Source organism: Gigantopelta aegis, chromosome 6, assembly GCF_016097555.1.
Source record: "Gigantopelta aegis isolate Gae_Host chromosome 6, Gae_host_genome, whole genome shotgun sequence".
Classification (NCBI taxonomy): domain Eukaryota; kingdom Metazoa; phylum Mollusca; class Gastropoda; order Neomphalida; family Peltospiridae; genus Gigantopelta; species Gigantopelta aegis.
In genome coordinates this window covers 63,652,838-63,678,630 of record NC_054704.1, presented here as the reverse complement: position 1 = coordinate 63,678,630, position 25,793 = coordinate 63,652,838, and the positions used below count along the sequence as shown (strand labels likewise).

The window sequence follows — 25,793 nt, the reverse complement described above, 5'->3', positions numbered from 1 at the left end:
ATTTTGGAGTCGGCGTTCGGGTCAGTCCGCCTCGCTTAGCCTAACGTTGCCAGTCTGTACCGGTGTTGGTCGTGGTTTGTGTCTCAGTTCCTTTTCGACCTTACCATAGCTTGTTTGTGATCGTCAGTCGTCCCTTACACCCGCCAAAATGGACTACGACGATGTCAGCAGCCACCACATTACCAAGCGAACCATTCAACGGACATACAATGTGTACCGAGGAACGTCGCCGGCAACGCAGAATAGGCTTGAGGTAGGCCTAGGCCTTCGCTGCTTGAGAACAAAAAAGTGCCTACTAATCACTCACAGTTTATATATATATATATATATATTTATTTTATTTATATGGATTTGTTGTAATCTTTAATAATTGATTTTGTGTGCATATTCAAAGTAATTGGTTGCATAAGGATAATGTATACTAGTATATATGAAATATAATATATTTAGTGTTCTTGTTGATAATGATGCTGTTCTAACGATCGCTATTTTCTGTTATACGCATTAACAACATGTGTGGGGTGCTGCTAGCTTGCTTAATTAGCCAAAACTAAGTAATTAAAAAAAACCTGTGTTTTAGTTTTAAACAATCAAATGTTTTCGAATTATTTTATTGTTATAAATGTAGAGTAAACTATGCAAGGTGTTAAACGCAATGTGTATCAAAGTTTCAGCTTCATTTGTTAGTTGCGTATAGTCTCAAAAGTCCGACGTATCTGCCGTCAAGGTCAGTTTCGCAAATTTAGTTTGACGTCAGATGACCTCCTCAGACTACATGCATATATTGTATTGTTGTATCTCAGTTCTGAAGTATTGTATATCACTCGTTAAAAGCAGTTTATCAATCATGTCGTGTGTATCGATCAAACTTTGTAAACACTTACTTGTCATTGTATGGTGTGTTATTTTATGAAAAAGCACAAAGATCATAATATACCATGTCTGTCCAATCTGGTGGGTAGCTATAGGGACCTGAAGGGAGCTCATCTCGTTTTCGTCCACTTCTGTGTTAAAATGATGGAAATGCTAACTTTAAAATGTCACCGAATACCATTATGAATATGTAAAATATAATCAGATAGAATACCCAAGAATCTGTTACGTACCGCGAGATATTGCATTTTCAAGATTAATTATGACACATTTACACCATTCAGCCTGTGTATGAAAACTCAGTTGAGCAAGCTTGGATATTACAAGCAGCAATCACACAGATGTTAGCTTTTGTGCTGTTTCCACTAACAATAAATAAATAAATAAATAAAGTATTAGCTCGCCACAAAAACCGGAAATGGGTCAATGTTTTATTTGGTCGTTACCCTTACCCTAATGATTTCTTCTGTGCATTAGCCTTACACTAAAGATTTGTTCAGCTGAATTAGATACCAGCCTATGTTGCATTGTATATAGTCGATTGTAGACTGAGTAACAGTTGGAAAACAAAAACTAATTGCTTCTATGTACACTAAAGAAGTAAAATTTTGTTTTATTTAACGACGCCACTAGAGCACATTGATTTTTTTATCTTATCATCGGCTATTGGACGTCAAACATATGGTCATTCTGACACTATTTTTAAGAGGAAACCCGCTGTCGTCACATAGGCTACTCTTTTACGACAGGCAGCAAGGGATCTTTTATTTGCGCTTCCCACAGGCAGGATAGCACAAACCATGGCCTTTGTTGAACCAGTTATGGACCACTGGTCGGTGCAAGTGGTTTACACCTACCCATTGAACCTTGCGGAGAACTCACTCAGGGTTTGGAGTCGGTATCTGGATTAAAAATCCCATGCCTCGACTGGGATCAGAACCCAGTACCTACCAGCCTGTAGACCGATGGCCTAACCACGACGCCACCGAGGCCGGTTGTACATTAAAGAAGACTCTCGCTTTTGGTACATAAGGCACTCTTATTATTTGGTCATGGCCATAGCTCAAAGCAAGCTGTTTTAGCGCACGCCTATTGTTATGTATCAACTTTGGATCTTTCATACTCAATTTCCTACAGACGGGAAATCACATATCACGATATACCAGTCATTGACGCTGGTTGAAAAGTGAAATGTTCTACTGTATATCCACGATATAATAGGGAGAAGAAACGTTTATTTCCAAACACGTTAATGATGTTTGGTTTACAGTTTACTAATGCAGGTGTAAGCACAAAATAATAAACAAAATAATAGTACTTATATCGTTACACTTCTAAACGTATACACACGACACAGTCAGATTCACTAGCCATAATATAGAATGGTTAATAACATTAACAGTACTGACAAGCCAAGTAGTTGAGACAATTAAATTAAAATTATTATGATACAACTATTGTAAAATAATAAAATTTCAAAAACATTAGAAACGTTCTTTAAAATGTCAAAAAGGTGTACACGCTTTACGTATACCTATACAATTTACATTCAAAGAATTTTACATCTAAACAATATTATAATTATTTTTTATTATAGATAATTCTAATATAGCGAACTAAAACTAATAGAGATAATATAATGAATACTATTGACGTAGTTGTGTTTTGAAAACAACATTATTTACATAACCCTGTGTTTACAAGTGCGGGGTGTTTAATATTTCCACAAAAACACGTTTCTATGCAATAACGGCTTATCTGGCGCCATGTTTATTCTTACAAGATAAGTGCGAGAGAATCCCCCAGGGTAATGAACGGGTTTCAGTAATTCGGTTAGTAACTGTTGTCAATTATAATTCGTGTTATTGCTTGTTATTATTAACCACAGAACTACGTGAAGTGAGTGAACAAGAGATGCAGTGTCAGCAGATAGACATGCCTCTACCTTGCACTTCATGTGCCATTGGCCGCTTGCCTCATTTGGGCATGGCGGATGGATCTGGAAATTACCTGTAGGTGTAGCGTTACTGCCGGCTAAAAATAGAACTACTTTCCCTGGCAACGGAACTCATTTTATAAAGCCGGCGTTTGGTAACGTGCCAACAAGGACTATTTTCCGTCTAGTGATTTTGGTTCCAGATTCTCTGAACCCACCTTCGGTATTATCAGCTATTATCAGCGGTAGATGCAAACACTTTCTCCCACGCGCTCCTTTAGGTCCCTGTTTATCAACACAGAATAAACAGAATCAAATATTTGAGAGGAGGATATAGTGATTGTAATCTGCATGAAGGATTCCTCTCTGAAGATAATGTAACTCTGATTTATGTATCATTTACGTCTGACATTACTGCAATGTTAGTCATGTGATATATAATATTATATATACACATGTATAGCCAATGAAAATAAATCGATATAGCTTTACTCAGCATCCACATCCAGGGCCGTACACTGATCAGAATCCTGAGGGAGGGGGCATTACTTTTTATAAACAAATGAAACACTACACAAATTAAAGGGACATTCCTGAGTTTAATGCAACTTTTAATATGTTGTCGACTAACAGAGCCATTTTAACGATTGTAATTGCATATCAAATATATTTTTCTGCATAAAATATTAGTGGCTGTATATTAAACGTGTTTCTGATCGTTCTAATATTTTTTACTAGGTTAAATTTCATTATATTTCCTAAAATATATTTTTTCGTACGTGCGAAATTATTTGAAGACAAAATCCAGTTTGGTCTTCTTACAAATATTAACACGACCAGAAACACATTGAATATACAGACATTGATATTATAAACAAGAAAATATATTTAGTATGTAAGTTTAATGGTAGAAATATTTTATTAGTCGGAAACATCTTACAATGCAGCAAACTCAGGAATGCCCCTTTAAACCCTGAGAAGTGTATGCTTTTAATAAAAAGTGATATTTTCGGGGGGGGGGGGGGGGGGGGACAACTGCTCCCGCTCCCCCGGAGGATATGGCCCTGACATCCACACCCACCAACATAGGTGTTTCAAGAGAAACATATATTATATGGAAGAAAAAAAGAAAAAGCAACATTCAAGTTTAATATTATCACGTGTGTGATAGGAGAAAGAGTATTCATATGTTAGTCATTCTTATGGGCTGGGAGACCAGCGAAATGCAGGGACAAATCTGTCCCCTGAAAAATAATAAGAGGAAAATACTTAGTAGTTCTGTTGTCTTTGTTGAATGATATCTAGCTCGGGTACGCACAAATGTAGACGTCATGTGAGCAATGCAAAGTTAAAAACAACAGATGTACAAGTTATACAAGAAATTAATATCTCAAAATATCAACTAAAAAAATTTAAATCTGAGTCTAGACTTGCTCAAATGTCGAAATTCGATAACTGAGAATAATTTACAGTTAAGGAATTTATCATGGATTCTTTTCCTGTGCTAGCAATCCACTTTAGTTTAAACACACATTCAAAATATATTGTCTTTGGTACTGTTAATTTATAAAGACGTGTTATTGTAAGCTATTTAACCGCAATAAAATAAAATTATAACAATATTATTATGTTTGTATACAAATGTACTAAACTTTAATATATTAATATATATAAAATATTTGGAGCGTTTTCTATAAAATAATATATTTTCTTTACAAAAGTAAACTTTGTAAAATTTACTAATGTAATGTTACTCAGTGCATAAGTATTCAACTGTAAAAGGAAAACCTGCAAAACACCATCTTTCTATCTGTCTAATAACGACTACAGTTTATCTATCAAGTGATAAGGGTATGCCCCCAACTGTGATTTCGATAAGCTCGTTTCGTCTCAGTTGGCTACATGTTATGGTTTTAAAGAATTTCCAGTGAAATGGGTCATTCAGTTTATGTCAGAGCGTCAATGTGTTTTCCAAAAAGTTGGAATCTTCAGTTTTATCAGGTTATAAACACGGGGAATCTTCTACTGCAGATCTTCGTCAGTGGACTATATTTAGCTCATGTATGCTCCTTTTATGGCGCGCACTATCACTGCTAGGAGCGTCTCGTTTTGCCAGGAATCCAGCTATCTTTGGAACATGGAGCTAGTTGTCTGTACTTTCTCATAAAACCTTCGCTTTGTCAAAATAAGACGCTGTAAACAAAACGCTTAAAATCTCATCAACATCACAAATACTTTGACCAAAGAGAATGGAGGGAGGGGTGATTGGATCAGCTATTAATATGACTCAGAAAACAAATGAAGCCGCCTTTGATACATTGTTTTATGTTACGATTCTTTTGGCTAACTCGATATTAAAAAAAAAAAGAATAAGTGAAAAACTCGTAAAACAGAACAAAATAAAAATGGCTCACAGAACAATTAAAGGAATGGTCAACACTAGGGAAAAGGCTATATAGCTCGCAGCACTTCACATTTTGTTTACTTTCCTGTTTTGGTTATTTTGTTTCTTAATGTAGACCTACATATTACTTGTTTATGCTTGGTTAGTAAAGCGATTACAAATAATGCATGGGTTATGTAACGAGCAATTTTAATACATGTTCTGTTGCTCTTCTTTTTGTTTGTTTATGCTCCAATTGTATGCACATTGGCATCAGAAACAGATAGTTGTATAAATTAAGAAAGTATAAAATGCAATGTATGTCTGTCTACAACAAGTGTTCTAGAAGTCTAAAGTCTATATATTAAAGTCACTGTTTGGAGATATTATAGACGCCAGACAACTAAAAACACAATTAGTGTGCCAAAATGTATAACTTAAGCAAGACGATTAAGTGATGTTTAATTTAATGGCAAAAACATGTGTAATATAGTTAGTAGGGTTATAATAAGCAGGACCAGTGTCTTTAATTAGCATCGGGGCGGGACGTAGCCGAGTGGTAAAGCGCTCGGCTGATGCGCGGTCGGTCTAGGATCGATTCCCGTCAGTGGGCCCATTGGGCTATTTCTCGCTTCAGCCAGTGCACCACGACTGGTAAATCAAAGGCCGTGGTATGTACTATCCTGTCTGTGGGATAGTGCATGTAAAAGATCCCTTGCTGTTAATGGAAAAATGTAGCGGGTTTCCTCTCTAAGACATCCAATAGTCGATGATTAATAAATCAATGTGCTCTAGTGGTGTCGTTAAACAAAACAAACTTCTTAATTAGAATCAGACATCTTGTGTAATTCCAGCTTATTAATATCCTATTATAAAATTGTTGTGGCAGTAATTGTTTTTATGAGCAAAATATAGTGGAACTGTATATTAATTAATAACTAATAAAAGATAGGGGAAATGTACGTCTCAACATTTTGCAGTAACTAATTAAAGGAAAAGCACAAAAAGTAAAATTTAATTCCATATTGAAAACAAAAAGCAAACGAGTAACACCTACACTATAATAAATGGTTAGAATCAACGAAGCCTGGTCTACAGTTATACTTGAGAGTCTGAATAAGTGTGAAAATAGTAGATATCTTTCTTTAAATGTCTCATAAACAATAATAACAATATTGTCTAATTTTCACCCAATTAAAATAATGTAACGTTACTCCAAATATTGCATCTTAAGGTGATATAACTACAATATAGCTAATTATTACTACCATGTTCTTAACACACTTATAGAATAACTCACTAACGAATATTACCAAACTTCATCAATAACACATAAACTAACGCTTTCATATGGTAGCAATTTTCTTATACAGTAACTCAACAGCTAACATAATAATTATTTTGACAACCACTGACGGGTTTTTTTAGCTAGAGATGCAAATATTTTATTGAACCTTGCTTCCGTTTCTATCTCCCTCCGAGTTATTTTATACTAGTTACGACCGTGAAGAACCCTATTTTATGATCAAGTTCGCTGACGCTAACGCTGCTATGGTAGCTGCAACTCCATTAAATGCTTTTGTGAACGGTTTTTGCTTGTCAGGTTCACAAAGAGTCATCTAGCGTATCGAATGTTAAAAACGTAAACACGTCGGAGTCGAGGGTTCAGGTGACCGAAAAACGTATGTTCCAGGAGGATGAAAACCGGCTTAAGGTATTGTGCAAAAGGTGTGATCCTCGTCCAGTGACAGGTGTGTTCCTAGTCCAATCAGTCCTTGATTGCTAAATCTCACCTTTGATGATCATCCCGGGTGATTTCCTTTTCAACTTCACCTTGTGCTGAAGGCAAGAAAATCGGCCTTTTTTATATCAAAATATCACCCATTTGTCTACACCTTTGATTAAACCTACGTCATTGGGGAATAACAAACAATAAATTCAATAAATGAAAGGAAATTTATTGAACATTATGCAGTTACGTTATTCCCCTTGACTACACTTTCTCTCTTCCTTTCTTTTTACACTGCAGTGGAAGAATGGCTGACAAAGATTGTCAGAAATACTAGTATATTGTTTTTGATTGCGTGCAAAAATGTAAAATGTATATTTTGTTACCCGACTCGGAAGAAGTATTTTTCAATGAATGCACAACAATGAGGAAAGCGCCAGTAATTAACTGATTTTCGAGCAACATTTTAATTATCACATTTAACTAACTCTGTTGAAATTAGTGCATGTCAATAGTGTTGCAATTTGGCTGTTTTACCAAATATAATCTATAGTTTAATATATACAATAAATCGGATGGGTTTTTCTTGTGTATTACTTGCACTTTTTGCACTGTAGAAGTGAACCAAAATCCCACTGTGTGTTCAAATGATGGTTTACACCTCTCATGAATGTACACCCACGTCCAGTAACGTATATATTCTTAGCATATGGCGCTTTTAGAATCCATCACCACTTAGCTACATACCATACTGCTGTGACGTCACTGCCACCACGGGGTAGTTTGATACACCCACGCCTTTCAGTAACGGACTGATGCTATCAAAGAACAGACACATAACTACTTGGTGATTATTGTGCCAACAGATATCAATATGTCTTGAATGGAGGCAACAAATACCCTCATCTTGTTTTGCTCGATTGTTTTCTAAGACTTAGTAGTAGCATGATTTCAACCTTGGTATTTATGAAGGTTGCACAGACATGTGTGGGTTATATTTAGATGAGGCTGCAGGAATCCACACATGCCTAACACAAGTCCACCTGGCGGCGGCGTTACGTTACCTGGTATACACTTTACTTACACGCATACACCTTACATACACACCTGGATCTTAATGCTTTAAACTCTCGCAGCTTTGCGATCTCGCAGTGCAATGCAAAAATACTTGCAAGGACTTATGAGAACTTAAGATAGCTTTGAGAATAAGGCCCAAAACACACCGAATCTGGATCTGGTTCTGCGTCTGCCGAGTGTAGTAAAAGCGCCATGTGCGGTGTATTTTCACGTCTGCGTCTGTATCTGTTACGTGTTATCAGTATATATCGATATAATTGACTGCGTTCATATCTTTGGATATATTTTCTTCTATAAACATCAAGAATAATTACGACAATTCCGAATTGCTTAATATATATCTTTCCTGTTGTTTATTAAGAAAACATATTTTTAAAAATAAGGCTGCGCAGCTGCCAGTCTGGCAGTGTTAAAATATAGCGTATGTTTTACGTCGTCTGTTGCCAGATCTGTAGTTGACGTCATCACAGGCGCGTGTCCTTTGTCACATTCGATTCAGTGCATTTCATTTTCGACTGGTACCGTACTCGCCAGACCCAGACCCAGACCTGGACCCAGATTCAGAGTGTTTTGGGCCTTGGGCCCCTGATCGCACATATTGCATGGACAAAGCATGTTTCTCACATACATGTTATATACATGTAGAATGTGTAACAACAGTTCTAGTCTTTTTCAAGTCTGTCTTTCAGTTAATTAGCTGTGCGCATTGAAAAACAAATACAACATTATTTATTATACAGATTTACATTTGTATATTTGACCATATATATGTGTGTGTGTGTATATATATATATATATTTAATAACATTGTTGTATTTCACATACTTTTCTTGACAATAGTTTTGCATCTTGTGTCACGACGAACAACTGGCATGGTGCGAGAATCCAAAGATTTCCGTCTTTGTTTTTCATTTAGTCCACACCCTAACCAAATAAACACAATTATTTAAAACAAATAGGCTACTATACGAAAGTATGAAATTATACATGTACTCATTTGGTCGTACATTTCGGATAGATGGGGTTGAGGTGGGGGGGGGGCGACAGTTACTCCTCATGTTGACAAAAAATACGAACAGTTGCTGGGGGAGACTGTATGTTACTGTTACCCTATCCCTTTTTACTGTCTCTTCCACCCCACTATTTATTATTCAATGGCGGATCCAGAAAATCCATTTAAGGAGGGGGGGGAGCAATGACATGAGCCTAAAGGCCACAAACTTTTCCGAAGGGATTCTCCAACGTAAAAAAAAAAATATACACATAGATATACAGTGTATGTATATAACTGTCGTAAAATTTAGGGGTGGGGGGCTTAGATAGGTACACTTTAAGATAAATTCAACCAGTATCAAAGAATACAGCATATAATTGACGAAGAATACAGACAAAGATTAAAATTGTTTTATATTTACGCCGGTACATACAATCAAACCTGCCCAAGCGGTCACCTGTATTAAGTGACCACTTCTTCGCTGTCGTTTTTTTTTTTTTTTTTTAATGTCAGTGATAAAGTTACTTCTATTAAACGAATTTCATTTCAACATATTTTCGTGCTTATATCCAATTAAGGTATAAGCACACTGTCCGGGGCACACGCCTCGGCTATATGGGCTGTCTGTCCAGGACAGCGGGTTAGTTGTTAGTGGTTAGTGGTTAGTGGTTAGTGAGATGGAAGAGGGTGTAGTGGACTTGCACCTACCCATTGAACCCTTAAGAACTCGCTCTGTAGTACAATGGCTTAACCACTGCGCCACCGAGGCCGGTATTAAACGAATACCTTCGACATGGTACCGGGGATAAGCAATCTTCACACCTTTAAGCATGGGCGGATCCAGGAAATATTTTTAGGGGGGGACCAAAAAAGAAGGGCACATTGACTCGTCAAAAGGGCACCTTACTACAAGTTTTGATATTTACAATTAATATGAATTCCTACAGTTCTACGTCATAATATACTAGCAATAATGAAGTAAATTGGCGTCACTCGCGTTAGAACCTCAATGGGGCCCCATTGAGACTCAATAACACAGACACATATCTGCAAGCTTGCGCATGTACACGAAAATCTTGATTTCATTTATCTACAATATAATTATTGTTTACTTAAAAAAAAAAAAATTCTACAAACAAAAAGGGCACTTGGACATTTTGAGGGCACTTGAACAATTTTGGGGGGGACGCGTCCCTCTGGTCCCCCCCCCCCCCCCTTGGATCCGCCCATGTTTAAGGATACTAGTAACCAATCAGTATGGAATCTCCATTATGAAATTGTGACTGTGGAATGCAGGAGCGACTGCAGGGTTGTTCCAGGGAGAGAATGCAAGGCCAAAAAGGGCACCTACTGTATTCCAAAGTATAGTAACATGCATTTATATACATTTGAAGTTAAGGGGTGGAATGCGCACCCTCAGAATCGTCCCATGAATCCGCGTCTTGAATGCCACTAGTGTTAAACGGCAATGTTTGCCTATTCTCATGGTTGGCCGCTTAAGATAGGTTTGACTCTATATATTCAATTTATATTTTAATTAACCAGAAATAAGAGAAGCCTTTTTGACTGAATTATTATATTTTACCATCGAATATGCTTATAATGTCGACTGAAGACAGAATTATAATTTAACATCTATGTTTATATATAATATAGATTGAATTATATTTTACCATCTCATTTTTACACACTTTGTTTACTTTTAGGCCAGAATTCGTGAGTTGGAAGACAGTTTAGATTTCGAAAGAGACGCACGCGTTCGGGTGAGTATATGTTGTGCCTTTGTAAATTATTGCATCAAATATCTTCAATAACAATATCTTTTAATGAACCTTTTTGTTCAAGTGATATAACAGTCTAGATTTAGGTTGAATTAATATATATATATATATATATATATATATATATATATATATATATATATATATATATATATATATATATATATATATATGGAACTGACTGCTTATGAAATAGTGACAGCCAACCAAAGCCTCTATTCAGAGAGTGCATTTCTAGGTTTTATTAACTATTTCTTGACATAAAGAATTGTCTATTATTTGTGTACACTTGCTATAAGAAGGAACAGTTTGTAGAAGTGTGTGTGTACCTCTACATAATAGCATTATATATGTTCTTAGCGTTGACTAATAGTACGTACGTAAAGCAAAGTTTGGTTGTTAGAGACATATCTAAGATGAATAATATTGTATTAATGTCTATTTTCTGTTGCTTTTTAACTAATATTTATTGCCCCAGAATAGAACTAGCTGGATTAGTGTCGAGATACCTAAATGCTTACCTTACAATTGTTCTAAGAAAATTAAAAATAATTATACTCAAGATTAGTGTATGTCAAAGAAGAAACACTTACATATACATGTGTAATTATATTAATGAATTATGTTCCTTGTGCTATTATTGAAAAGCGAAGAGCGCATTTATATACTGGTAAATTACTTTTGACATGAGATAATATTTTTCTGGCGGTTTTAACAATAATATAAATTGAATTATGGTATTAGAATCTGGAATACAGACTTTAATGTGCGAGTCTGATCTTCATTTTTAGTAACTCCTCAGATTGGCTTTTGGACTTTTAAAGTTCATTTATTGGGTGTTTTATCATAATAAAAGACTATAGTGAATGAATCGCCTATTGTGGCTAGTCTAATGTACGTATGTTTGTTTTCTGCTGTCAGTGTCTAATGTATTTACTAATGATTTACTGTGCAGGCAGAAAAGCAGTTTGCCGAGACACTCTTCCAATATGAACAGCTCCAGGACCGACTGGATGAACAAGGAAGCGTTTCCATACAACATGTAATTATTATTAGTTTCTTCGTCTTCTTCTTTCCTTATTCCACCTTTTTTCCTTCTCCTTTGCCACCTTCTCCTGCTTTTTCTCCTCCTCCTCCTTATCGCCATCACCATGTGATATACTGGAAAGTATCAAACAAAATATACATTCAGTGATATCAATTAATATTTAATATATATCTTTTCAAGCTGACAAGAAAGTACACAATATAGTAACTAAAAATATAAATTAGGATTAGTAGTTCAATTGGGTTTTATATGCGACGGAATAAAGTGTTACTTTTGTTACAGCATAAAACATAATGCTACATGTTTTTTCCTTAAAAATACATCATTTAATAAATATTTATCATCATGATCATCATCATTATAGTTACCAAAACATTAATGTAATATTTATGTAAGATTTAACCAAATATCGGATGCTATCGTTAACAGATGGAGATGGCAAAGAAACGTGAGTCCGAGGTCAACAAACTTCGTAAAGATCTTGAGTTGGCTATTCTATCGCACGAGAGCGCCGAACAGAGTCTACGCAAGCGACACAACGAGACTGTGAACGATCTCACAGACCAGCTGGAGTACGTGTCGAAACAGAAGAACCGCGCCGAGAAGGAGAAGCAGCAACTGATCATTGAAATCGACAGTCTCCAGGTGCAAGTAGACTCGCTCGCCAAGTCCAAGGCGTCGGCCGACAGCAGGATCGACTCCCTTGAGGCGTCCAACAGAGCCCTCAAGGGCCAGGTTGACGATCTCACGAGACAGCTCAACGATAGCAACGGATCACGCACTCGTCTGACTCAGGAAAATTTCGACCTTCAGCACCAAGTGCAGGAACTGGACAGCGCCAACCAGGCTCTCGCTAAGGCCAAATCTCAACTGCAGGCCCAACTAGATGACTTGAAGCGCGCCCATGATGATGAATCAAGGGTAAATTATTAGGGTTCTTCGTCGTCATATAACTGGCAGTTGATTTGCCATCCATTCATATATTTGGTACATCTTACATCATAATAAATGAAATAGTTTATTACCAGTGTCATAAACAGAGACAGTTTTACAACTTATGCTGTTTTTTATTTTGTCTTTCTATACAATTCTATAGACTGGATTGTGAATATTTTTACATGGGAGCATGGAAATAATTGTATATCGATTTGTTATATCTATTCACAAACATTTTGTATTAATAACCAGCTCTTTAAAAAAAACCCACCCAAAAACCAACAAACAAAACAAACAAACAAACAAACCACTCACTGCATTTTAATGCAAGGAAACTCGCATCATTATTTTCGGTGAAATTTATTTCACGCATAAGTCTAAGATGTTCTGCTCTCCAATCGTGTGTCGGTGTTGTTTTCAGCAAAGACAGAATCTGCAGGTGCAGCTGCAGGGCCTGCACGCCGACTACGACAACCTGAACGCCCGGTTTGAAGAGGAATCCGAAACCTCCAACACCTTGCGACAACAGCTTTCCAAGGTGAACAGCGAATATTCTTCACTCAAAGCCAAGTTTGACAAGCAAATCATCGCCCTCCAGGAGGAGCTGGAAGATAGCAGGTATGATGTTTTCATTGGTCTTCTTAGTGTATGATTTTTCAATTGGTCTTCTTAGTGTATTGTGTTTCGATTGGTCTTCTTAGTGTATGATTTTTCCATTGGTCTTCTTAGTGTATGATTTTTCCATTGGTCTTCTTAGTGTATGGTGTTTCGATTGGTCTTCTTAGTGTATGATTTTTCCATTGGTCTTCGTAGTGTGTGATTTTTCCATTGGTCTTCTTAGTGTATGATTTTTCCATTGGTCTTCTTAGTAGTTCAATTTTTTCAGGGGTATACATTTTAAAATAATTACAATTTCTTTCTTACGTTTATGAACTAACAAAAAGTGTACATTGACCAGACTGCATCGACTCTTGCCAGGGATATCGTTGGCATAAACGTGATCTGCAAGCAATGAACGGCAGGGAAACTGCTAGGTGTGAACGTGCACGGGTTCATTGAAAACTGACGCGGAATCTGACGAATCAGTACAAGTTATGTCCAGTTTGACAGTTCGAGACACAAACCACTCGCACAAGCTTCCAAGACTTTCACAGAATGAATCATTTGAATGTCCACTTGATCGCAATTAAGATCAGTAATGTCAAACACTCGGTTGAAGGCCGTGCAGCACACACCCAGAGAAATTATTATAAATACGTAATTTGTTGAATCCTCACAAATGCTGTTTCACTTCCATATTCCTCACTTTGTTGCTTATTATTCTAATAATAGAAACATGCAATGATATTCTGATGGTTTGTGATTCGCGGGTTTATAATTATGAACTTCTTACTGGGGATATTCGAACCGGCAATCCTCTATTCCAATGAGAATACTTTATACCACTACACTAATATACTATATAGTAGTAAGCAACAGATGAATTGGTATATCCCAAAACAGGGCATCTAAGTGACAAAATAGGGCCAATTCGGCCAAACAGGAACACGGTTAATTTAGCTATGCACGAACAACAAGCACAAATGGATCATGTTAAAACAACTGTACTTTTACAAGTTTCAAAGTACAGACTCAGTGTCTGACCTAAAAATTTGAGTCTTTGGTCTAGATTAACATTTGATGAGCACAGCCCCGGATTTTGGAGAAATATGAGCTTATTATGTGTATTATCGGCTGGGTGGGGTGGAGGAAATCACAGACGATGTAGTTGCTATTTTCTGTCATCTGACTGAATAACCACCGACTACTATCAGTGATAGCATTGTGTATAAACTACTTAATGTTTATACGATTGTACAGTATTGTACCGGATTGTTAATCTTATTCTGTTTGTCTTCCTATAGGCGTAGACTTAACGCTAAGATTGCCGACCTTGAAGGAGAGAATGAAACACTCCGCGCTCGATGCAGCAATTTGGAAAAGACCAAGAACAAACTGTCCGCCGAAATCAAGGAACTCACAATCGAAATAGAAAATGTAAGTTTCCTTCTCAAATATAGTCTGGTTTTCAGCATGAACTTCCACACAAACATGCCTTTAATAAACCATTCATGGAACACGGGGATCCTAAAGGAAAACTGGCTATTCTGAGATACGACAACAGTATGTCTTTATGGGAATTTGTTCAGCAGGTTCTGTTGATTTCAATCTATACTTTCGCCCCTCTGTACTTCTTTGTAACATGTAATCGATGTACTTCATTGCCAAATGCATGTAGTTTAGTTTAATAATATTTATTATTATTTCAATCATTCTAACTGCTGATATAAAACGTGCACAACTATGTATTTGGTACTGTGAACGCTCTGTATAATTGCACTCTATATGAACACAATTAGATTTTGCTATTACGAGTGGTTACATAGACGACAGTAGTAACATATGTGGCTAAAACTCTTACCTGCAGCGTATCAATCGACACATATACCACGGATATAACTAATACCACCCCTCACCCTTCAAATGAATCGGAAAACATTGGGGGTCAAGCTGCACATTTCAGAGATAATAGGTAGCGTCCATGATTACCCTAGTTCCGCACACAATTTTAATACAGGTTTTTTTTCACAGGTACCTCATACATGTTTCAAGCACAAGGCTACTTGACACAGTGGTACTAGAGGGAATAAAAGTGCATACATATTTTACCCATATGAAATAAATGGGTGGGTGGGTTTTTTACCAATCACAGGACTTGTGGTATTAACTGCTCTATCAAAAGTTCGGTGCACCTCAAACTTTGATCCAGCCAGAAGTTATTTGGTTTAGTACTATCTATAGTTTGTTACTATAACTAACTACAATTTGCTACTATAACTAAGTACAATTTGCTACTACAAATAAGTACAATTTTCTTCTGGTAACGGTTGCTGTGGTTTATGTTCAGATTCAAATCATCATACAAGACCTGACAAAGAGGAACCGCCAGCTGGAGAACGAGAACGCGCTGCTGCAGAAGAAGGTGGACGACCTGACCGCCGAGAACAACGGTCTGCGCGCCGACAAGGCCAACCTGGAGGCCGAGTGTCACCGACTCAAGGTGCTCGTCGCCGAGCTCACCGAGAGGAACGACAACCTCCAGAGGGAGAACAAGAACCTCTCAGGTGTGTATTGTCAGTGACAACCTCCAGAGGGAGAACAAGAACCTCTCAGGTGTGTATTGTCAGTGACAACCTCCAGAGGGAGAACAAGAACCTCTCAGGTATGTATTGGCAGTGTCAACCTCCAGAGGGAGAACAAGAACCTCTCAGGTATGTATTGGCAATGACAACCTCCAGAGGGAGAACAAGAACCTCACAGGTGTGTATTGTCAGTGACAACCTCCAGTGTGAAAATAAAAACCTCTCAGGTATGTATTGTCAGTGACAACCTCCAGTGGGAGAACAAAAAACTCTCAGATGTGTATTGTCAGAAATTCTCATGTTAAGATAATCACTGATAACATCTAAATGGAGAACAAGAACCCATCAGGTATGACACAGGATATAGCTGATAACCTACGACATTAGTCAGTTATTCTCTTTTGTAATTAAAGTAGCTTATTGTTTTACGTCAGTGGTTCATAGTAACGTTTTAATGACAAAAGGTGACTTCTAAACATTCGAAAAATGTGTTTGTAATACTTGCGTACTGTTTAATAATTGCAAGCTAGAAATGTTTAGATACGCAGCTACTTGTCTTAAGAGTAGCATGTGTGGTGTCAGCAAGGTGTCACTAAACAGACATGCTGTTCTTTAATTACAGATCAGCTGCGTGAGGCCCAGCACGCTCTGAAGGACGCCAATCGCGAACTGGCTGACCTCCGCCAGCTCCGTGCCCAGCTCGAGGCTGAGAGAGACTCGCTGGCTGCCGCTCTCAAGGACACCGAGGACGCGCTCCGTGACGCCGAGAACAAACTGGCCAACGCCCAGAACGCGCTGGCCACCCTCCGAACCGAGATGGAGAACAGACTCAGAGAGAAGGACGAGGAGATCGAAAATATTAAGTTAGTATCATGGGCTTTGGCTTAAATTAGACGTTAGAGGGATGGGTAACATTAAGTTTGTATCAGGGCATTTGGCTTAAATTAGACCTGGGAGGGATGGATTACATTAAGTTAGTACCAGGGGTATTTGGCTTAAATTAGACCTGGGAGGGATGGGTGAAATTAAGTTAGTACCAGGGCCTTTGGCTTAAAGTAGACCTGGGAGGGATGGGTGACATTAAGTTAGTATTAGGGTTTTTGGCTTAAATTAGACCTGGGAGGGATGGGTGACATTAAGTTAGTATCAGGCCCTATGGCTTAAATTAGACGTGGTTCTAAGGGAGGGATGGGTGACATTAAAGTAGTATCGGAGTCTTTGGCTTAAATTATAACTGGGAGGGATGGGTGCCATGTAGATCTGGTCCGCTTTCAAGATCACAGGTGCCTTGTGACTACGTTTTTTATATTTTCGACCAGTCTTGGGAATCTGTTGGCATTTTATCATCGATCCTCGGTTATAATCGGTCAAATTTTAATTACACAATTGATTTAAATTATATGAATACAAGAAACATTTTAATTATAAGCACCATGCATCTAATGCCGTGTTCACCTGGACAGAGCCTACAGAACTAGGTAGGGTGGATCGTAAAAAGGAATAAAGGGACGTAATATAGGATCTTTTTCTACCTAGACACAAAAGTCACTTCAGAAGAAAAAGGAACAACTTTTCGTAGCTTCCCCTACCACCCTCGTTAGATATGATTTGGAAGACCATTATAACTGTTGCAAATAGTCTGTAACAGAAGTCCAGGGCCCGTGCTTATAAACCTTCTAGAGTCCAAACTCAATCTCAAATGACGTCACACGCATATAATTTGTATGGCGTTGTCATGACAGCAGAGTCTCAGACTCTATTAGAGTCTCTCAAGTCAAGACTCTAAAAGTTTTATAAGCACCAGGCCGGATCCTAGTTATGTTTGGCGAGGTATTGTCTTGTGTCCATTCTAGTATTGCGTGATTTGCTTGCAGGAGAAGCAGCGCTCGTGTTATCGAGGAACTGCAACGCACCCTCATCGAGGTGGAGACTCGCTACAAGTCCGAGATCAACCGAATCAGGAAGAAGTACGAGACGGACATTCGCGAACTCGAGGGTGCTCTTGACAATGCTAACAAGGCGAACGCAGAATATCTTAAACAGATCAAGTCACTGCAACAGCGTGTCAAGGTCAGGGACCAGGATTACAATACTAATTTTTTTTTAGAGTATTTGTAAAACTACATACTGCTCGATTTGACTAATGAGCTATAGTAATATGTATTGTCCCACATTTAAGTTATATACATTTCCATTAACACACAACAAAAATCTCTTTAACATTCAGATAATCCAAGTGAAAATTAAAAAAACAAATGTTGTTTGCTATTATAAAAGAATATGATTCATTAAAGACAATGACAGGACATTTTATAGAGTGTAATATATTAGGCTATTACAGCTGTTTCCATAAATTATCAGTTATAAAAATCCAATGTGTTTTTGTCCATGTGTTTGCAGTAGGTCAACATGCATTTTATGTGTAACAGAAAAAGTCAGTATCGCTGGAACTAATGTGAGAACCAGTATAGTGGCATATACAATATGGATACTCTTTATATGATTTTGTCAAAACAACCTTTCGACTGCCTTGCGCAGATACGATTTTGAATGTGATAACTGTTTTTTGTTTTTTTTATTTCTTCCCAGGAACTCGAAGTACTTTTGGATGATGAAAGGCGCAATGCAGATGACCTCCGTGGTCAGCTCGCCATATCTGAACGAAAACGTATCACCGCCCAGCAAGAGCTTGAAGATGTCAGATCCATGCTGGAAGCAGTACGTTGCTCCCCTTCTTGTTTAATAACTACCGCTATAGTCATACCGAGGCGTGATTTTTGAAGTGTAATTTTACCCGTAATTGTTTAATGAATGCTTAAATGCTGAATATATTTTTCTTAATGGTGAACATTAAATAGATTTTAAGAACCAGATACCATGCTTAGCTCTCAAATATATTACATATACTGGCACTAGTAAAGGTCATGTTAGTTTTAATTACTTTTAACTTAAGTTCAAATGGAAATATTTCGTTGGATCACGAATTGTCATATTCAATCTACAATTATAAAATGATAATTCTCATTTTCTTAATGTTACTACTTTTAACTAAACATTCTCTGAGACCATTAATGTAATCTGATAAGACTTTGGACATGAAAAGCGTGTTAGTGTCTGAGTGTGTGTTAGCACGAGCGTGTGTCTATGTGTGTGCATATGCGTATGCGTATGCGTCTGTGTTTGTGTCCGTGTATTTTTATGCATGTCTATATGTGTATATTATTATGTGTATGTGATATACGTGGCCGTGCGTATGTGTATTTGAAAAAAACCTCTTGACCTATTTATATCACTTAGGCTGAAAGAGCACGCAAGAATGCCGAGAACGAGCTGGCCGAGACGTCAACCCGCCTGACGGAAATCACCCTCCAGGTGACCATCCTGACGAACGAGAAGCGTCGTATGGAGGGCGACATCGCCGCCATGCAGTCTGACCTGGACGAGGCGATCAACGCCCAGCGGGCTTCGGAGGAGCGCGCCGATCGCCTGCACCAGGAAATGCTGAGGCTGGCCGAGGAGCTGAGGCAGGAACAGGAGAACTACAAGAACGCAGATTCCCTGCGCAAACAGCTCGAGATCGAGATCCGCGAGATCACCGTCCGGCTGGAGGAGGCTGAGGCATTCGCCATGAGGGAGGGCAAGAGAATGGTCGCCAAACTGCAAGCCAGGGTGCGTACATCTCGCTTATATTACGTGATATGTGTTATGTACATTAATTTGGTTTAAAGAATTTCGCCACACTGCAAACCAGGGTGCGTACATCTCGCTTATATTAAGTGGTATATGCTATGTACATTAAGGGTTTTAAATAAAGAATTTCGCTAAATTACAAGCCAGGGTGCGTACATCCTGCTTATATTAAGTGGTATATGTTATGTACATTATTTTTTTAAAAGAATTTAATACTTTCGAAAGTCAAATATTAATAAAGATTAACACTGAGATACATGGTAAAAGGTTCTCAGGTTAGCACATTTTTCCCGAATAAATGTATAATTTTTGCCCTAATTTGAGGTTTTGCGCCAGCACTAAGTGACAGTTCTTCCCCCTGCCCCCTGTCTCGTAATCTTATGATTTTGTGGATGGTGAATAATAAAAAAATTATCTCGTCACCCCATCAGATATGGGACAGCCCTTGTCATGTTCAGTTAGTTTATTTATTGGTATACGTATGTTCACTATGTTCACAGAAAGTCAAAGATTGATATTCAGGAAAATTTAACATAAAATAAGTTACCCAGATATAATTTTATTGCTCAAATTTATGTGTAAAACAAATACAACTAATGAGTCTTTAACCAAAGCGTAAACACGTTATGAAAGTAATGGTCTGACAAAATACGTATCTCGATGAACTTATGACGTAATTGTTTTGCAGGTCCGTGATTTGGAAGCTGAGTTGGAGGCAGAACAGCGCCGCGTGCGGGAAGCCATTGCCAATCTGCGCAAGGCCGAACGCCAGTACAAGGAAATTATTACTCTCGCCGAGGAGGATCGTCGCATGGTGGCTGAACTACAGAGCATCAACGACCAAATCACCCTCAAAATGAAGACCTATAAGAGACAGATTGAGGAGGCGGTCAGTAGCTTTAATAATAATCACTTCTACGCATAATATAATCCTTCCAGTACCATTAATAATTCACACTTTTACATACGCTGAAGTACTCCAGCTTGGATTTCCTTCTATAATCTGTCCAGTAGCATTAATAATTCACACTTCTACATATGCCAAATCCAGCTTAGATTTCCTTCTATAGTCCCTTCAGTAGCATTAATAATTCACACTTCTACATACGCTGAAGTACTCCAGCTTGGATTTCCTTCTATAATCCGTCCAGTAGCATTAATAATTCACACTTCTACATATGCCAAATCCAGCTTAGATTTCCTTCTATAGTACCTTCAGTAGCATTAATAATTCACACTTCTACATACGCTGAAGTACTCCAGTTTGGATTTCCTTCTATAGTCCCCGTCCCAACCGGCCTCGGTGGTGTCGTGGTTAAGCCATCGGACATAAGGCTGGTAGATACAGGGTTCGCAGCCCGGTACAGGCCCCCACCCAGAGCGAATGGGTTAAGTGTAAGACCACTACACCCTCTTCTCTCTCATTAACTAACTAATAACTAACCCACTGTCCTGGACAGACAGCCTAGATAACTGAGGTGTGTGTCCAGGACAGCGTGCTTGAACCTTAGTTGGATATAAGCACGAAAATACGTTGAAATGTAGTCCGACCCATCCTCCTACAAAAAGGTTGTGTTTTTTTGTAAATAATTTTGGTTTGGTTTGACGTAAGAAGAAACAAAATCGGCTTAGAAATAAACAACTTGTAGTACATCCCATAGTATGATTGTTCCAGCCAGTGCTCCACAACTGGTGTAACAAAGGCCGCGGTATGTACTATCCTGTCTGTGGGATGGTGCATATAAAAGATTCCTTGCTGCTAATCGAAAACAGTAGCCCATGAAGTGGCGATAGCAGGTTTCCTCTCTCTATACCTGTGTCGTCCTTAATCATGTGTCTGACGCCATATAACCGTAAATAAAATGTGTTGAGTGCGTCGTTAAATAAAACATTTCCTTCCTTCTTCCATAGTATGAAAAAGGTGCTCCCTGTGGCAAGGACTATAGTCAACACGTACCTCCCCCCCCCCCCCCCCCCAATGATATGTACAAAAATTGAGTTAATAATTATGTTTTGCACGTGTATTTCGTGTTTCAGGAGGATGTAGCCAACCTCACAATGAACAAATACCGCAAAGCTCAGCAAATCATTGAGGACGCCGAGCACCGAGCCGACCTTGCTGAAAAGAACCTCGGCGTTGTCCGTAGGTCCCGGTCCATGTCGGTGACGCGCGAAACCCACATGAGGGTCGTCAAGATGTAAACTATATAGGTGGGTCACAATACAGTTAAAGCGACTGTACCGAGTTTACAGCTATTGTCAGTGGCAGATCTAGGGGGGGGGGGTCCTAGAGGCCGTGCCCAAAAACGTTTTGCGAGTTATATATATATAATTGGGGGTTTCTTTTTGTTTGTTTTTTACGTCCGTGTAATCCCTTCGGGAACGTTTGTAACTTTCGGCCACGTGTCATTGGGACCACACTAAATGGATTTTCTGGATCCGCCACTGATTGTAGCATGTTTTCGACCAGTATTAATTAGAAACGTCACCAGCGTTTGGGAGCTGGTTCGGGCAAACTGCCTTTTGTTGATTTAATGAAACAAAATTATTATTAATTATAAAATGTACCAGTTCATTGCATAAATCACTTTCTAAAATTCTTGATGACGCGCATAAATTATATCCTTTTCAATTTATTTTCTTCAAGCGCTAAATAAAATAATAATTAAGTCAAAAGGAGTCCTAAATGATTAATAGATAGGCTACAATGTTTTATATTTACGAATTTTGTTAATATGACCGGCATATGAGTAAATTAATTCACTGTCTATTTTTAATAGCAAAAGCTCAAGATAGTTCACTTAAAGGTACATACCCTAAAACACTTAAATGTTTGTACAGTTTGAATCTAAACTTGGTTTTCTTTTATTGTATTATGAGTGTTTTTATTGTTTGTCATTTCAGATGCTGTTCATTCTGTCCCCAGTAGACCATGTCCTTAATTCTGAAAAAAAAAAAAATTTAAAATGTACATTTACGTTGATATTTATGGCAAAAAGTTGAATGCGTTAGCAATATTTGTGCTACATGTGTTTGGATGAAAAACAAGGGGAAAATATTTTTTGTCTTTCGTGAGAAATTCCAAAGATTCGTCGCCGTAGAAGCCCTTATTCGGCACAGGATTTAGAAAGCCGTCGTCAGAAACGGCCACTCCCCTTGAATTCGTTTCCTCACCATCAAGCAAACGTCTTCCGCAAGACAAACAGCCAGCCAATGGGGTCCCAAGTGAGGAACAGGATGAAGGAAGACTTTGCGGGGGAAAAACTTGATCATAGTTAAAATAGTGAAAACGGCTGAACATATTTGCTCTTGTTCATTGTAATTATTTAACATGTTTTTTTTTCTGTGCAATATTTTTTTTTTTTTTTTTTTTTTTTTTTTTTTTTGAAGTATAAAAATCATGTGATATTTATTCAGGTTTTGCTGAAAAATAATTTATGTTGGCCTCAGGATATCATTTTGAGGTAACAGATAGTTTATGACGCAAAAGTTATCGGTTGGACTGTTTAGCTCTTGTCCGCATGCGCGTGTCACGTTGCGTCGTCTGTCTGTGAAAAATATTTGTTCAACGTTGGGATATATGCATTATTATATTACACGTTGGGATATTTGCATTATTATTATTATTATATTACACGTAGAGAAACAGAAATTCACGAAGATTACTGGGAGTACATTTTCATCATTTTATGATGCTTTTTTTTCTCTTTTTGTTTTTGTTTTACTTTGACTGACAAAGCGATTGTAACATACATACTTGTTAAAGCTAGTAATAACAATAAAAATAATTTAATAAAAACAACGTTGGTTAATGAGTAACATGGCAAAGAATCATAGCCACTGTATAACCTGCTTGTTTCTTCTCGACATGTTTAATACCGAGCTGAATGTGTTGAAAGGTAATAATTCATGTTCTGCTATGGTGTGCCATGTTCAATCTGCTATACTGACTGAATTCTTTTACAGTGTAAATGTTATCCTCGCATTGTCAATAAATTGTCATTGAAGCTTCGCTAACTCTCGTGTTGTGTTATTTTGTATGTTGTCAGGGGGTCCCAGTTGCACGGACCCCCCCCCCCCCCCCGGCTTAAAAAACACACCACCACGTAGATCTAAACTGATGTTCACATAAAATTTATAATTTCAAATTATAAACATTTACATATTGTTTCGGACCCCCTCCCCCCTTTACCTAAAGTATAATCCGCCCCTGGTTGTGATATAAGGACGACTCGGAAATGAGCCACCAACGATATTTTTCATTCATATTCTCAGAGAGGACAACACATACCACAGCCTTAGATATACCAGGCAAGAAGCATTTGTTGAATCTGGAAAAAAAAAATGTCCTCTAATGTGGAATTGATCCAGTGACTGGTCGGACGTCAGAAATCTCCTCTACCAATTCATGAGGTTATATCCGGCTTCCCATTACAATTATGCGGGGACAAAAAAAAAAAATTGAGGGTGATTTTCAAGTCTGTGATTTTTAGAGACAATTTAGAGTATCACGCTAACTCCAGACGGCCATTGAAACATCTATACAGAGTTGTTCCCTACACTTGCTCAGCACTCAGCACTAAGGTAAAGGAGGGGGGATACATGCCTAAGTCGGGTAGAAGTTCAAATACATAGTATGACAAAAAAGGTAAATTATTTGGGTTTCAAGTGAGGGAGGTTGGGTGGGGGCATATTCATCGACCCACCGCACCCCCGGTTCCTACGTCTATGCTAACTGGAACATCCAGCAATATGACTTGACAGAGATGATACCACAAATAAAGTCATGCTGATGGTTCGGGAAGGAAGGAAGGAAGGAAGGAAGGAAGGAAGGAATGTTTCATTTAACGATAGACTCAACACATTTTATTACGGTTATATGGCGTCGGGCATATCGTTAAGACCCACCCAGATAATGAGAGAGGAAGCCCACTAACGCCACGCAACGGGCAACTCTTTCCGTTCAGCAGGATGTTTTTTTTAAATATTATGCAATATCCCAAAGACTGTATTGTACAAGAAATAGCCCAATGGGCCCATCGACGGGGATCGATTCTAGATCGACCACTCTTCCGGCTTTACCACTGGGTTAAGTCCCGCCGATGATTAATGGAATGAATGAAGAATGAATGAATGAATGAATGAATGAATGAATGAAGCGAGGTCAACGACTTAATGGGTAGATATAAGGCCACTACAGCGACCTCTCTCTCACTAACCTCTAACAACCGCTAACCCACTGTCCTGGATAGACAGTGCAGATGATGTGTATGACTAGGAAAGTGTATTTAAAGTTTGAAAACCTCAAGTTGATATAAACACGAAAATAACTATAAACAAACAATACCTATGGCCCAACCCCCTACTAAATCGGCCCTGATAAACAAACAAATAATTAAACAAACAAACAATAAATCAAACACTCACCTCTATTGATATATCTATTCAACATTTGCAGAAAATAATAAATATCGCAACTGAATATGTAGATGTCGTCATCAGGTAGTAGTAGTAGTACTAGTAGTAGACATTTAAAATAAATATGCTTATAAAATGTCAAAAAGCGATTCTGTTCGCACATTTCTGCAGTTAAAATGTATCCAGAAGAATGTACGTAGTATCGCTGTGACATCAAAAAGCATATTAAAATGTCAAAGCATTGTTGACGTCATCTCAAAGGAATGTTGGCGTTTTTATGGTAAAGTCTTCGGCAATTTTCGTAACTTAACGGAAAATGGCGAAATACCATTAAAACGCGCAGCTCCAGCTCCCCCATTCCCAGTCTGCAGCTCGACGCGGTAAGGCGTGTTTGTTTCGCTTGTGCACACTGCACGTGCTTTCGCGGCTCGACTTGCGAATCCTTCACTTTTGTTGTTTTTGTCAGCGAAGTGAAGTTCTCTACTGGGATGTATGCGGCCATTGGAACTGATTGAACGCTGGAACGCTTCTCGTTTCGACAGTCTGCACCACCAGGTTGGATTCTTTTTTAGCAAGATTCCTTGCCTCCACGCCATTTCTCCGTCTGACTATGTTGACTTGTTTTTTTCGTGACTCGTATGACGGCCATTCTGCAGAACGCCACGGTTGTTCGCGTTTAGTCTCTACATGTCCGAGCCTGTCCTATCAGCACTGGAAGATTGACCGCCCCACTCTAAGAAGAAATA

The 25,793-nt window shown here is 38.2% G+C and overlaps 1 protein-coding gene across 1 annotated transcript; it reads left to right on the top strand.

Moving 5' to 3' along the window:
- On the top strand, nt 1-23,646 carry LOC121374150 (paramyosin-like). The gene is made up of 14 exons (XM_041501115.1): nt 1-253; nt 10,699-10,755; nt 11,729-11,815; nt 12,251-12,742; nt 13,179-13,375; nt 14,662-14,794; nt 15,705-15,921; nt 16,562-16,802; nt 17,814-18,009; nt 18,529-18,657; nt 19,237-19,608; nt 20,318-20,518; nt 21,667-21,840; nt 22,534-23,646. The coding sequence occupies exons 1-13, from the start codon at nt 149-151 to the stop codon at nt 21,829-21,831; spliced, it is 2,592 nt and encodes an 863-aa protein (XP_041357049.1). The 5' UTR covers nt 1-148; the 3' UTR covers nt 21,832-21,840; nt 22,534-23,646.
- The last annotated feature ends 2,147 nt before the right edge of the window (nt 23,647-25,793 follow it).